Source organism: Myripristis murdjan, chromosome 12 (assembly GCF_902150065.1).
Source record: "Myripristis murdjan chromosome 12, fMyrMur1.1, whole genome shotgun sequence".
Classification (NCBI taxonomy): Eukaryota; Metazoa; Chordata; class Actinopteri; order Holocentriformes; family Holocentridae; genus Myripristis; species Myripristis murdjan.
Genome location: NC_043991.1, coordinates 27,164,314 through 27,179,836, shown reverse-complemented (window position 1 = coordinate 27,179,836; position 15,523 = coordinate 27,164,314). Strand labels below are relative to the sequence as shown.

The window sequence follows — 15,523 nt, the reverse complement described above, 5'->3', positions numbered from 1 at the left end:
TAACATAGTGCCTTTCAGTGTGTCATCTAAAATCCTATGGCGAATATAAATGGGATTTGCAAAAAAGCTCAAGTCCACCAAGGCCTGCCACCCATGTCGCATTGCACCTGGCCCCTAGTTCTCCCCCTGCAAGTGGGAACTTATTTTGGACCACCAAAAGTGATGGCAGTTATTTGTAGATGATGAAAAAGACATAAACAGTAAATATTGTATTATATTTTTACACTTAGGACCTCATAGTACCATAGCAATCCCTTCTCTATCTCAATCAGCTGCTGCAGCCTCCTCTGCTTCTGCATGCTAGGTTCCCTGTGGGTAAAATTAGTAGTCTTGCGTGCTTGACTCCAAAAGAACATCACAAAAGTCAGTTCTGTCCATGTGCTCCTTGGTAACAGTGAATCACATTGTTTTCCAGATTCCTGCTTCTACCCCTCATGAGTAAATCAAAGCTGGCATACAACTCTCTGGTTAGAAGTGGCTCTGTCCAAGGTGCTGCCAGATGATGTGATTTGTGTCATCCAGTGTTGGAAGTAATCCTGGCTGCTCGGGTGAGCTCTTGAGACACAAAAAAGTATAACTTAGATCTGTGTTTTGCATGTGCACATGGGACACGTGGATTTGGCAAAGTTAAATGGGTAATAGTGTTTAGTGTTTAGGAGTCTTGGAAGCCCACAGTAATACTGTTGACATCCCTAAAATGCCCATCCTTATCCCTATGGCGAGGAGCACCCCAAGCTCCTGCCTGGTGCTGCCTTTGTATCCAGATGTGCAGACTGCTGGCTCTGCCAGTCCTCTTGTGAGAAACTGTCCTCCTTTAATTTTAAGGTTCAGCTGCTGGGAATATATTGCTTCCTTCTCTTGGGATGTTTTGAGCAACAGCAGGTGAAAAACAGCTCCAAGTGTGAGTGCCAGCTCAGAATCTTAATTGAAAACAAAGTTTCAGACATGATGATATCTTATGACCTCATTACAATCCCATCAGTTTTGGCGCATTCTTCCACCCTCACATAATCACACTGTTGCATTTGATAAATGTGGTGTTCAGTGCTATCAGTGATTTATTTTTATGTTGATCTGATTTAATTTATGTTTCCTTTAACCCTTCTTTCTTTCTTCATTAAACCTGCCTTTCTGCTTATGCTCCAGTGATGTCCGACATTTCTCAAGATGACTTTTGACAACCCTCGAGAGCTTTTCTGGATGAGAAAAAGTGAGAGCTGCACTTCATCCTCAGAGCGCAAAATGTCTTGTGGCCGCATTGCATTATGGGCTCTTGAGGCTGTCGTTGGTAGAGAAATTGGCATGGCTGTCTCTTCTACAATGCATTTCTCTCTTATTGTGGAACGTCTGTGCAAAATGGTGAATCTACAGAAGTCCTTATCGTTTTGATTTTGGGGGGCTGACAAACCTGACATTTACAACTGAAGTTTTATCAAGTTCCTCTTTCACTGCACTGGAAATACTGCAGTGTTATACCATATCAACGTTTGGCCAGTTATAGGCTGAAAGAAAAAATCACAACCAAACATTAAAATGGGCCTCAAAAGGTAAGCTAAATAACCAATCACTTTTATTCATTTATTTATTTATGTACCATAACAATTATTGGTTGGGTTTTTTTTAACACTTCTATCCCAACTCATAATTCAAAATTTCTAGAAATTACAGAGCCCATCGAAATAGAGATCATCCAACGGACTAGACCAAACAGATGGCAGATAAAAGGAAATAGCCTTCTACTTTCTGAATTTGCAAGTCGCTCAGCCCAACGCTGCATAGGGCTACATTTGATTAAAACAGAAAAGTATGCTTCACATACTGAAAGCCCATGGAACATTTAGGATTTCTGGGGCTCCCCTCTGCTCTGAAACCCCAGATGTCTTGGAGGTTTCATTGTAGTAAGTCTGTCAGAACCCCCTTTTTGCAGTGTATGATAAAAAACAAAACAAAAACAAAAACACATTGACATTTAATGAACTGCTTCCTACCTCTTGAAAAGAAAAAAAAGGGCTTGGTTTTTATTTATTCATTTATTTATTTATTTATTTGACATAATTACAGCCCAATGCCTTGTCATGGCATTTCCCCTACACTTTAAATTAATTAAAAAATGAATAAAATGGTTAAAAAAAAGAAAGAAAAACAGAACAATAAGCAACAAGACTGGGATGGCCTGAATATCGCTGCAGGGGAAGGAAGAAATGGTCCTTCATGTACTCCAGACTTAATTTATAATCACTGATACTAATAATCAGTATTGATAGCCTACATTAGTCTCTTTACCTGTCATGTCCCCTTTGACCATCACATATCCCCTCAGTCTGGCTGGTTATGGAACTGAGGCTCCCTTCCTTAAGGAAACGTTTTGGTCCAGAATATTTGTCCTCTTGTACAAATATGTTTGTATGTTTGTATGTGACATTCAAATGACACAAATCTCTTATAAGAATAAACATACCGTAAAATAATACAGTGTAACAATGTAAGTTCTGACTCAAGAGCTCAGTAAATGACATTAAACATGACATGAAAATACCTTGAATTAATCACAAGGACAAAGGTATAACAGTACTTGGGCACCAGTGTTTCAGTGTGTGCCCAAATTCACACCAACATGCTGGTCCAAAAAAATGCAGTTTATTAAGAGGCACTGTTGCTGGAAGATGTTCTCCCATTTTCACTTCTGGCAATTTTTGATGTGCACCTGATATGCACATTCTTCCTTCTACTTGCGTCAATATGCACTCAGGCATACAAATTTCAATAGCCCATTCTACCAGCGGCAACATAGGCCTATTCTAGTAAAAAAAAAATGATAATGAACAATCACACCCACATTAAGAATAGTCTCTCCAACAATGTGGTCAGATCTACCCAAAATGAACATATTTGCAGGATACTTTTAGAAATGTTTTCTCCGTGATGGAAAAATGAAGGATCTTATTAGCAGTGAGTGGATTATTGTGTGTAAATAAATGAATCCCTGAGAAGCTCTAAAGAAAAAAAAACATCACATTCCCAATTCAAGAAAACATCTGACAAACTGCAACAAACTGTGACATGTCAAGTAAATATTGCAGTTTCCAGCACCTTCATAACGAAAGAGGTCATTGAAGGGGCCGAGTTTCATACAGTGGAAACCCGTGGTGCATTCAGGATTTTTGGGGCTCCCCTCTGTTCTAAGACCCCAGATGTCTTGGAGGCTTCACTGTAGAAACCCCCTTTTTGCAGCGTATTGTCAAAAAGACTCATATCAACTGAACTGCTTCCTATATCTTGGAAAGAAAAACAAAAAATAGATAAATAAACAAAATAAAATGTGATTGACAATTTATTCTTTTGTTTGCATATACAACCCAATGCCTTGCCATGGCACTTTTTCCTACACTTTACATTAAAAATTATTAAAAAGTGATTAGGTACAAGCAATATCGACTGCACTGCAGGAGAAATCAAATAGATATAGATAAATAAATAAAATGCTCCCTCATGTACTCCAGACTTAATTTATAATCACCGATACTAATAATCAGCATTAATAAGCTACATTAGTCGCTCTTCCTGTCTTGTAACCCGGTAACCATCGCATGCCCCCGGTCAGCCTGGCTGGGTCTGGACCTGAGGCTCCATCACTTTTTCTCCGTCCATTTCCTCCACTGACATCCGAGGTAAAGTCGCCACAGGTTCACTCTCTTGTCACCACTCAGGGGTCAGAGAAGCGGACCAGATAAAGCCAACACTTTGTTTCAAACCTCAACCTCAAAGCCGGTTTTCAATCAGTGAAAAATACAAGGAGATATTAACTTATCGAGTCATTTGTCCATCAAGAAACTGATCTCATTAACTATTGAGGAGTTTGGTTTCAAAATGTGAGATACGTCGTCTGAAAACGTGCCAACCATATAAATAAATAGCCTACATTTAAAAAATAAAAAATAGATAAATCGGACACTTGAAAACGACTTCTTGATGCCTTGTTATAGGCCTATGAAAACGGTAAAACCTCGACAGACAGCAACTGCATTTCAGAGACAGCTGAATGAGAAACCTTAGGTAAGGATTTCCCCAAAAATATAGGAATTAAAAACCGTTGAAATGCAAGAATATAGTAAATATAATTTCACTGGCTATTGCAATAGCATGTCTTTTACTCATCAGTGACTTTTGGAAGTTGGTGTAAAGTTCCTGTCATGTTCTGTAGTGGAGTCAGGTTTACACTGACTTTGCTGTGCTTTAGACTATTGTGCAGCTCTGTATGGCTTTCTATTTGATCTTTGCAGATGCTGTGCAGTTTGGGATATAACCTACCCCATGCAGTGACTTTTATTACAGCACTAAACACGTCTCCTCACTCCCAAGCTGTAAGCTGCAGCCCACCGCACGAACAATATCTGTGCACTGGTATTGTCTTGCCTTTAATGCATGTGATCCATATTAATCACGTGGCCCGCGGACCCCGCAGACGGACTGTTTGGGTGACATTCATGGGTTTTGTCAGAGCAACAGGCAAGAAGGCAGGGATTGCGTTTAAACAGCTAAGTGCTTTCTTGGTACCCCGTGGCACGGAAAACACCCTTGGATCGCAGAGGGGGAATTTAGAAACACTTTGGAGGTGGTTTACCACACATGCGAGTCTTGCTTCAAGTGTCAGCTCAAAAGAAGAGGAAGAAAAAAAAAATCCCCTTCCTCTACGGCACAGGACTGCAACACAGCATACCTGACAGGAGGCCCCAGACATAGGCTGCACTAATCTGATGCTATTTTTTTCCATGAAGTTGGCCTGTCACATAACCCACAGTCATAACTTAAGAACAGAGTGTAGCCTACACATGAAAAAAAAGGGGAAAAAAATGAAAAAGAGGACATCATGTAGGCGAGTTGAAGAAATGAAACTCACCTCTCTCAGTGCACAAATGTTGATTCTGCTTGATAAAACGGCAAGAATCAATGCAAGCGATTTAGTTTTTCCAGAGCCTAACTTCACAATCAATAATCATCAATAATCACATCAGCAATCAGTTAAACTAACTTTAGCTCACCCAATGGCCCAGAGATGTCAGATAACAGAATATAGCCTTCTGCTGTCTGAATTTAGAATCACTTAGTCTAAGTGGTGGTTTACCGCACATGCAAGTTGTTCAGCCCAACACTGCATGGACTGAAATCGGCTTAAAATAGCCTGAATTCAACGAAGTTAATGCATGTAATTCCAACCTTTAGCTGTTTTCATAGCACAATGTGCCTTTAAAAACGGACACATCAAAGGTCTTAAGGAAAAACAAGTCTATAGGTCGTGGGCTTAAGTGCTTGAAACCGCTATAAAAAAAAAAAAAAAAAAAAAAAAAAAGTTGAAAACATATAACCACTGAATAGGCCTGTTTAGATTTTATAATTCCTTAATGTTAGAAAATAAAACTTGATCTCACAGGCTAGTCTAGGAAATAACCACACCATGCATTTCATCTGATGATCATTTATTAAGGTAAATACTAAGTAATGACAGAAACAAAAATACTGGAGCCGTCAACAGAAAGTCTGAATCTTCTCAGAATAAAAACCTCAGTCTTTTTGCCTACTGTAGGCCTATATTTCTCAGAGAGTGTTTTACAGAGACAACACATATTTCACTTTTTAATCACCATTCAGACATTCTTGCAAATGGTGGGATGTGGTTTTTCTTGTCCAGTTTCCAGTTCTTCTTTCTGAGTTTCTCACTAAATCCTGCTCACTGGTGTCTCTCCTCCTCTTCTGCTCTCTGCAAAAATATTTAATCGTTAGTTAATAGTTTGTATAATCAACAATTAGCCTAAGATCATACATGTGTGATGGATGTATATTGATGTTAATAGCCAACGTTGTCCATAATTCAACAAATGAAAATTGAGAATTATGTGTATGAGAATAAACTACAGGCCCACATACTCCCATTCTGTGAAGTTCAACAGGCCTACAGGATGACATGAAGTGGCTATATAAACCTATTAGTGATAAACATAACCTCCAGTCAATAACAATCACATAAGGCGCATTTACACCAATATAAATATCACTCTTACTTACACAAAACGTATTTTTAATCACCAAACGTTAACCACATCAGTTTGATACTATTTATTTAATGCATAGGTTATATATAATGATTTATCCTTGCCAAAAAAGGTGCGTAAGCTGTTCTCCTCAAATAATAAAAAGGGGACAATGCGAGTTTAAGAAGAGTTTGTGCTGATCCTAACACATCTTTGATAATGATTCCTGCAGCCCGTGGGAATTTGAGCTTTTACAGGCCGAGGGTGTTTAGTGTGAGTTGTAAAAAAAAATCAACGCTAGATGGCGCTGGTCAGATGGGAACCTTAGAAAAGTTGTTGAGGAGCCACACATCAGCTTAAACACATCCACCAGTTTAAAGCAAAATATCATATTGCCTACCTATTGAAGATTATGCGCTGATAATAAACTGGCCCATTGTCAGTAAAGACGGAAAACGTTTTGGAGGCTGGAGAGGAGAGGAGAGAGTACAAACCAAAATAATGTCCACCTCTGCATGTCTGTTTGATTTAAGAATCTGGCTGCATAAATGATGTCCTGCGTAAAACTTTAGACAGGAAAATGCATTTAGGTACAAGATCTAATTATTACAGATAACTTGTGGAATTATATTTCTTCAGTAAAACTGCAATTTTATTAACCTTTACAGAATTCAATTTTGTCTCAAAAGTTGTTCTATTTTGTTTGATGAATTTTATTAAATGCTGATTTGTACTCATATGCCCTGTCAAATAAAAAGAACAGCGATTTGAGGATCATTTCCAGCCTCTCAACTCAATAAAGGTCACAGTTGTAATCGGGACGTCTGTAAAACTGGATGTTTGTCGAGCGTAAAAGACAGGCCGCGCCTGCCGTGACCTAAAAATATACACAGCCTATAGGCCACTCTCTCACTTTATGTCTCACATGCTATTTCGATTAACCAATGTAATGCAACGTTTGAACCTTAACATGAGCCACCTATGAATGGGCTATAGCCTTTGTCTAATATCAGCAAACAGGCTGTGTGAGAAATTCAAATTCAAGTTTTATTTTGTTTCTTGGAGGCATATCACGCAATCACAGTCCTGCACACTGCACACTAGGCCACATGTGGGATGTTTGTGATATGTTTCCTTTTTTCATTTCCTTTATAGACTGTTGTATGAAATTACAGTTAAAGTTGATTAGCCTACATGTCATATTAACAGTAAGATAATTCTGTTAAGAGATTATTTTTGTTTTTTGTTTTTTGTTTTTTTCTCATTGCCTGGCAAAAATAAACAGAAGCGGCTATAAAATGTTTTCTAGCCTCCAGACCCATAAAGATAAATTAAATGTGCCTACAATGAAACAAAACAAACAAACAAACAAAAAAAAAAAAAAAAAAAAAAAAAAAAAAATCACCATACACCATAGCACCGTTCACTGAAATGCACGGCAGAGGACCTTATTTGGGGCTTGCATGCTCTGCGTGACCCGTGACTGATGCGAGTTAACAGCTGACTCTTTTCCATTACAAATGGCTTGCGGATAATCTAGATAACTACTGGATCACGCAAACTATGGTGCCTAGATATGGCGCACCAATCACCGGTGAGGCATTTCATAGGCCTACTAAATTTCATATTTCATATTTAATGATAGAAGGGTTTTTACGTGCAGAGGGGTATACCTATTGTTTCCTCAGGTTAGAATTAGAATCAGAAAAATAAAGCCTATAAGGCCTGCAAATATGTAAAGCATCAAATAAATGTAACATGAAAAAAAATAAAGACACTCAAAGTAAATTACAATCTAAGGAGTGGTCATCATGCCAGTGGGCTTTCTTAAGGGTCCGACTGGCTTGTTTTATCTTCTGCAGCCTATTTTTGCACCAAACAACATGAGGCTGAATGTAAGGTTTAGATTAGCCATATGTGTAACTATGCCATGGATGGCAACTAAAAAAGGACAGGCCACACCAAAGTTTTTTTTAAACCACTCACAGTTAATTTTCAAAGACCTTTTTTTGTTATTTTTTTCCTCTTTTCATTTGCCATGATGACGTTTCCCTACCATGTGATCAGGGTGCTGGTATAAAGCGTGACAGAAGATCCGCCCTTTCTGTGATTCAGGTTTGGCCCTTTTGTAGGTTTCCCCCCTGTATATTTTTCAGCCTGGCATCGTCCGGATCGTTCATTAGTCGACGGTAAAAACTGAAAACATATGGAAATAACGAGAAAAAGAGGGGCATCTCTCACCGCCGGCGACACGTGTTCCTCTCCCCTCTCCCTCCTCGCATGAGTTTCAGAGGAGGGCAGGGTAGCCTTTGCATCTCATCTCCTCCTCATCTGGCTTTGGAGGGCACAGCCGAGTGAGCCATGACTTTGAGCTCAGAGATGTCGGATGCCTCCCTCCTCTCTGAAGAGACCGACATAGACGTGGTCGGCGAGGGGGAGGATGGAGACAACCAGACGCGCTCCTACGTGGACGAGGTGGCGCAGATGCACGACGGCATCCTCTTGGCTGGCTCTCCTCCGCCGTGCATGGACAGCTCCTCCGCGCCAAGGGATGCCTACAAGCCGGCGAGCAAGAACACGCTGGTGAAGCCCCCTTACTCCTACATTGCCTTAATCACCATGGCCATCCTGCAGAGTCCCAAGAAGAGGCTCACTCTCAGCGAGATCTGCGACTTCATCAGCAACCGCTTCCCTTATTACAGGGAGAAGTTCCCGGCCTGGCAGAACTCCATCAGACACAACTTGTCCCTCAACGACTGCTTCGTCAAGATTCCGAGGGAACCCGGGAACCCTGGGAAGGGCAACTACTGGACCTTGGACCCAGAGTCGGCCGATATGTTTGACAACGGGAGCTTTCTGAGGCGGAGGAAACGCTTCAAGCGGCAGCAGACGCAGGACTTGCTGCGGGAGCACAACAGTTTTATCCCCGCTGCTGCTGCCTACGGGTATGGACCGTACGGCTGTGGAGGCTACGGCATCCAGCTCCAGTCCTACCACACACACTCTGCGCTTTTTGCGTTTCAGCAGCAGCAGCAGCAGCAGCAGTCCAGGCACTCACATTCACATTCACACACGGGAACCATTATCCCTGCACCATCTTTGATGCCCACCACCACGGACTTGGCCAGGAGTAGGTTTTACCCGCAGCTCAGCTCCAGTCTGGGATCTGCTATAGTTCAGGCTTCGACTCCGGTGCAGAAGTCCAGCTCCCCCGTCCAGCGGTCTCCCTTCTCCATAGAGAGCATCATCGGGGGGTCGCTGAGCCCCTCCAGGACTCCTCCCGTCGTTGTCCCGGTCTTACCGTCCTCTCTCGGGCCTCAGGCGGCCAGCCAGCCCCCGTCCGTCCACCCTGGAACTGTCTTACACCCGGTTGAAAACTTTCCAAACAGAGTTGTCAGCGGCACTAGTGGCTGTTAAATGTCTTAACTGCAAACTTTTCAACAGACAGCAAAACAAAAAAGAAAAGAAAAAACGAACACAAAAACGTCCCTCTTTGAAGGTAGGATTATTTTTGTATGTTTATTTGATAGCACGCAGCTGAATGATGGACATAAAAACACTATTCGTGCCTATATTCATGCTGTAAAAAGATATATTTATGTTCAGTTTTTTTTTCGGTGTGAATCAAAATTTTGACCACGAACTTTGCTTTTTTCCATGAAGTGATTCGTTTCAGTCACTGTTTAGGGCGTCTCAGGACTTAATGGACAGGTTATAAATGATCACATGTTTTAAATAGGCTAATGTATTTGTGTCAAACACATCCATGTTTTTTTTTTTTTTTTTTTTTTTTTTTTTAGTTTGACAAATCAAAACTTTTTTAATGTTTTGATTTCTACTTTGTATTGGAAAAAAAAACACAGAACAAAGTCATACATTTATATGCAGTGTGTGTTAATTTCAGTAATAAAACATTGTACATTCTTTGGCAAGTATTGTGTAATTGAAGTGTGATATTTTTACACAAGTTTGTTTTTCAATAAGAATAAATATCGTTTTGCAAAAAAAGTTAATTTGTTTGGAAATAAACTTTTTAAATAATAGTAACTGGCTGGGCCTACAGTCCTAGCCCAGGTTGACCCTATTTTGCAATTAGCTCAGAGGCCAAGAATGATGCCAGCTCTGTGTTGAAAAAGTAGATTATGTTTGTGAATGCTTACATCATGACTGATTTAACTAATATAATTAAGGCTTAATGCCAAAGCAGCGTCCCAGCAGAGAAGATAACCACTTGTCCTATACATAGCCAGCCTATTTGAAATAGGTGGGGGACAAAATAGTGGAATCGTTGCATCCATTTCGAAAGGCCATGTGCATCAATTTCAAAGTGTGTGTGTGTGTGTGTGTGTGTGTGTGTGTGTGTGTGTGTGTGTGTGTGTGTGTGTGTGTGTGTGTGTGTGTCCACGCATATGCATGCGGGCCATGAAAAAGCAGAAGTTATCTATAGTCTATGTATGTAGTGTATATATTTAATATACATTTTTAATGAATAGACTTTTGGTCACATATTTCTCACTTTTGTGTCAGTGATTACTCTTTGGATCATGCGCAAAATACACCGGGCCTGCACGTCCCTCTGCCCTCTCTCCCATTTATCGTCGTAGTTACGATCAGAGGACAGCAAAGTGTCTGGTGGGGTGGCAGAGGTTGTATTTTGCTTGCTTCAGCTTGGTGATTATACCAGTGCTGATCCGAGACAGCTGGCCAGGTCTGGAGAAAACAGTCCCTCTCCAATATATTTCATTATCTGCTCCTAATTGACATAGTTTGACTACGAGAAAATGAAATGTGCCCCTTCCCATCACCCAAACACATGCTCCGTATGCCACAGAGAGCCAGCGTGGTGTGCGGCCAGGCATGTTGCCTAGTGGAGGGTGAACCCATCTAATCTTAGTTCACCCACCTTTTTATTTGCGGAGGAGACTTAACCCACATTTTTTAGGCTGGGATACATCTCTGTCATTTAAATTCAGCATATGCATCATAGTCCATGCTTCTTTATAATTAAAAGATCCCATCTTACTAGGCCTTTTACGCCTCAACATAAATTAGCTTATGATATTAAAATGAAATAGACTTGTGCTTCTAGTGGAGGTTGTTTGTCTTGGGATGGTTGCCGACAGGAGCTCATAGTTTATTCTTTTTGGTTTGCCACTGCACCACTGGTTATTATCCGTCAGAAAATAACGCCATGCCATGTGTGGGCTATCATGTGATAAATCAATAGGCCTGCATGAGCATCCCATAGTTTATTTCTTAGGCCTATACTGTGCCTTGGAAGCACAGAGCTATTTGCGGATAATTAGAGCGTATAGCTAGACAGCCTGCAGGGACGCTCCGCAGAGACCTGAGAGGGGAATAACATATTGCATTTTTTAAAACTATGGGCAAACTAGTCCCACCAATATAGACAAACACATTCATTTTCGCCGTTTTAGCCCAAGGCTGCAACACCTAAAGGATGGTGTGATGGAGCTTTTTTTTTTTTCGTGAGCTCTGTGTGGGCCTGCTGCTTCCGTGACTGGATGTGTGCAGCCGTCCACTGCGTGTGTCTGCTCCCCCTGATTCAAAGCAACGTGTGTAGTAGATAAATTGGTGCAGCGCTTAGAGCCAGTTCACTAGGCCACCGGAGGACAGCCATTGCGTGATGATGTAACACGCAATGGAGGAGAGAGAGAGACACACACGCACGCATACACACACACATACATGCACTCTCAGTGACAGAGGGAGAGAGAGAGGGAGGGAGGGAGGGAGAGAGAGCAACCAGGGGAAGGAGGTCACATATGTCTTTGTTGACAAATATAGAGGGCCACATTGGGACGAGGCAGGTATAGAGAGGAGTGATTAGGCAAAATAGATCTTGACAAATTTCAATGGAAAAATTCCATTCGCTACACCACACTCCACTGCCATATTAATATTTGTATACACTATATTTCTATAGGCTACATAGTCTGTATACACGCAGGCGTCTACCCTATGGTATCCATTTAGTCTCATGATAGCACTGTAATTTTACTCCCAAATTCCTTTTGGGACTTAAAGTGTGACTGTGCTGGGTCTGTGCGCTACTGAGTGTGTTTCCTCGATTTTTTTTTTTTTACGTGTATTACGTGTATCTGTGCATATATAAATACACAAACTAATGCAGTTCAGTGCTACAGCTCTGCCATAAATTCTACTCTTTAAGAAAGTTTATACTGTTCAGCTTTTGTTGACATTGTGGAGAATGTGTCAATTTAATTCTGTGTTTATTATTGAGGTTGTAGTTTGTAGAGGTCTTGTTCTGGACTACATTAAATTTAGAGGTGTTTCTATAGTATTTGTCCTCCCTATTTATATACACGAGGGGGACAGAGTATTAGTGAATTAATAGTTAATTAATATTATTAATAACACCTCTCAATAAAATGCAGTTCAGTCCAACAGCAGCACTAACTATGAGCTCAATGCCAAACACAGAAGTGAATGAACACCTCTATTACTGTGACAACAAGAAAAGCTGAGCATTACATGCAGCAGGAAAGGAAACTTTATGGCAGGACAGTTGGACTGGATTATATTAGACTGAACAGGTCTCTCTCTCTCTCTCTCTCACACACACACACACACACACATGCGCACACACACACAAACATAAATAAATAAATTATATATATATATATATATATATATATATATATATATATATATATATATATATATATATATAAACATGATAGTTTGGAGTTTTTGGTTGGGTATTTGTTTCGTAGCTCCCTCTAAAACTTACTTACTTACTTTTTTCTTTTCAGTCTAGTGATAGTTCAGCTGAATGTTATTAATGGAAATTTGTGGATGGTTAAGTGCACAAGAGATATATCAAGGGGCGCAGACTTACCCATAAATAAAGGTCCTGCCGCATGTCCCAGGGCGTCTTGAAAAGAAACATAACACGCATCAGCTCCACGGCAGCTTTCTTAATCAACACGCACACACACACACACACACACACACACACACACACACACACACACACACACACACACACACACACACACACACACACACATTTCGAAAATAGCCGCATCTCTTTGCTTATAGCCTAAGTAGGTTATAATTTCCCGGTCGTTTCACTTTGGCCCGATTTTAACGTTTTCTCTCGCTCCCTCTCTTCCTCCTCGATCTGTTCATCTCTATCTGTCCATCTGTCCATCTGTGTGTCTGACACAGCCTGAGCCATGTACGCGCCTCTGGGTTCTCTAAATTAGCGTTTTCTGAAATTTGAATTTGACTAGGCCGGGTAGAAAACGGCGGCACTAGCTGGTTATAGATGAAGAACAGGATATTTAAGGCCTCTGATACCTTAAACTGGTTCTTGTGATCACAACAGCAGAAATATAGCAGAATAAGCCAGACTGTGTTTTTATTTGTGTGACTAAACCGCCTCGCCGAGGCTCCTCCATCTTTGGTCACACATGGCGCACCACATGCATTACAAACGATATTATTACTATTAAGATTATTATTATTTAGGTTTTATCATGACCTTGAACCTACACTGTCGGTGCGTTCATGGTTCATGGTTACGAGACCTAAATAACAATAACGGTAATAATAATTATAATAGGCAAACAGTAATAATACAGTATTCTTTTAAAGCGCTGGAAAATATTAGGACAGAGTAAGCAGGTTGGTCAAATAATTTTGTAAACATGTTATAGGCCATGCCATGTTGACTTTGCTGAGTTGTCAGAGTGGCAAGTCCTAATGTTAAGGAATTAATAAATGCAGAAAGAGAAAAATATCAAACACAAATGCAGCTACAGTGTTTCAAAAAAAAAAAAAAAAAAAAAAGTGTGGAAGAGTCAAGGTGTGAAGTCAGTAATTCTGGGTTTCATAGCAGAACTCAGAGAGAGCACAGGTACCCCTGCAGTTAACAAGGGCTTTTCATGAAATGTCATGGATCATGTGGGCATCAGCCTCCTTGAGCATGACTGAAGCTCTGCAGTTAGCAGTTTATCCATGCAGGGTCACAGGTCACAAGGAGTGGGGCTAAACCAAAACACTCAGCCCATAAAAGACACTGGGCTCCAGCCTCATGTGTTAAGGCTATCCACTGTGACTGCATGTGAATCAACTAGATTTGAAGACTAGCTGCTGCAGTCTGAGAAATTCTGAGTTGCATGGTGCCTGCAAATCAGATATATTGCCATGTGTTAAACAGTGTCAGTGCTGTTGATCAGGTCTCACACCAGCCTGAATGAGTCACTGACCATTTGACTTACCAACAACAATGTATTTTAAAACTCCAAAAGTAGAAAGTTAAAAAGTTTGCAACATTGCTGCGAGTAAATTCCATGCTAATAGACAGGTTGGACCTTGCATTTAAGTCGTAAAAAACACACTTTTATGGAAAAAGGGATTTATTAACTTATGCATTTATTTATTTTAATCGCTCTAAATGTGTTCATCTATGACATGGAACTGAAAACAAGGAAAAACAATACTAGTCTAAAAGTTATTCTACTATACTGTATAATTTTATGTTGCTGTCACTGATAGTAACAGTTATGAGTTTATTGTTTTTATTAATCATCTTTCTTGTATAAATAATTAAATAGGCAAGAGCCAAGAATTAATAATAATTTATTAATGTTTTACAAATTCCTTCAAACTTATTTATGACCTTTTCCCATATGATAGGATATTAAAATATCCTATAAAGATTTTTAGAAAGATGATGTGTTCTTTTTTTCCTCCTCCAGTTGAAATATTGCAAGGGAAAAACAAAGAAAACAATTGGTGCTAAAAATATAGAGAAATGCCCTTGTTCTGCACCTGTGCTCCATATTAATTCATGATTATATATATATACATATATATATATATATATATATATATATATATATATATATATATAACGTCATTATGCAACTGTGATAAATTAAATTAAAGCCCAAGATTCACTCGGTGACATTGATGTGTTACTCAAAGTTCTCAGCAAGGCACAAGTTAAAGCCCACAGTCCTGTGTTTCTATATCAATACATATTTGTTTCTATATACCTGTTTTATCTGTCTATCTATCTATCTATCTATCTATCTATCTGCACTTCTCAAAGGTTATTATTATGGCATAACTGTCCAAAGTTTGCTTTTCATTGGAAAGTCCTTGTGGTAACAACTATATTTTCATCAACCCATGTTTGATCTGTTTGGAAAAAAAAAATCCACACTGGGATTTTTAGCAGGCCTGGAGTTTTTAAGTCATTTTCCTTTGATTGAAGAGAAAAAAAGTATACAACTTTAGCACATCTAATTGGGTGAAATATAGCTCGCAAAGGAGAGGGGGAGAGATGCAAGAAAAAAGAGAGCAAAAAGGGGAGAGTACGGAATGGAATAAAAAAAAATTAAAAAAAAAAAAAAGAGTAAAGGAGTGAATACCTCCCAGGGAGGCGCAGAATCTCTCCATCTGCTATTCAGTGTATGGAACAGTCACTACACTTATCCCCT

At 39.9% G+C, this 15,523-nt stretch overlaps 1 protein-coding gene across 1 annotated transcript; it reads left to right on the top strand.

The window, feature by feature from the left end:
- The first annotated feature begins 8,155 nt into the window (after nt 1–8,155).
- Nucleotides 8,156–9,775, top strand: foxd1 (forkhead box D1). Its single transcript, XM_030065504.1, has one exon. The coding sequence runs from the start codon at nt 8,388–8,390 to the stop codon at nt 9,441–9,443; it is 1,056 nt and encodes a 351-aa protein (XP_029921364.1). The 5' UTR covers nt 8,156–8,387; the 3' UTR covers nt 9,444–9,775.
- The last annotated feature ends 5,748 nt before the right edge of the window (nt 9,776–15,523 follow it).

Coding starts and splice junctions, on each gene's coding strand:
- foxd1 (XM_030065504.1), top strand. CDS start 8,388: ATGACTTTGAGCTCAGAGATGTCGGATGCCTCCCTCCTCTCTGAAGAG.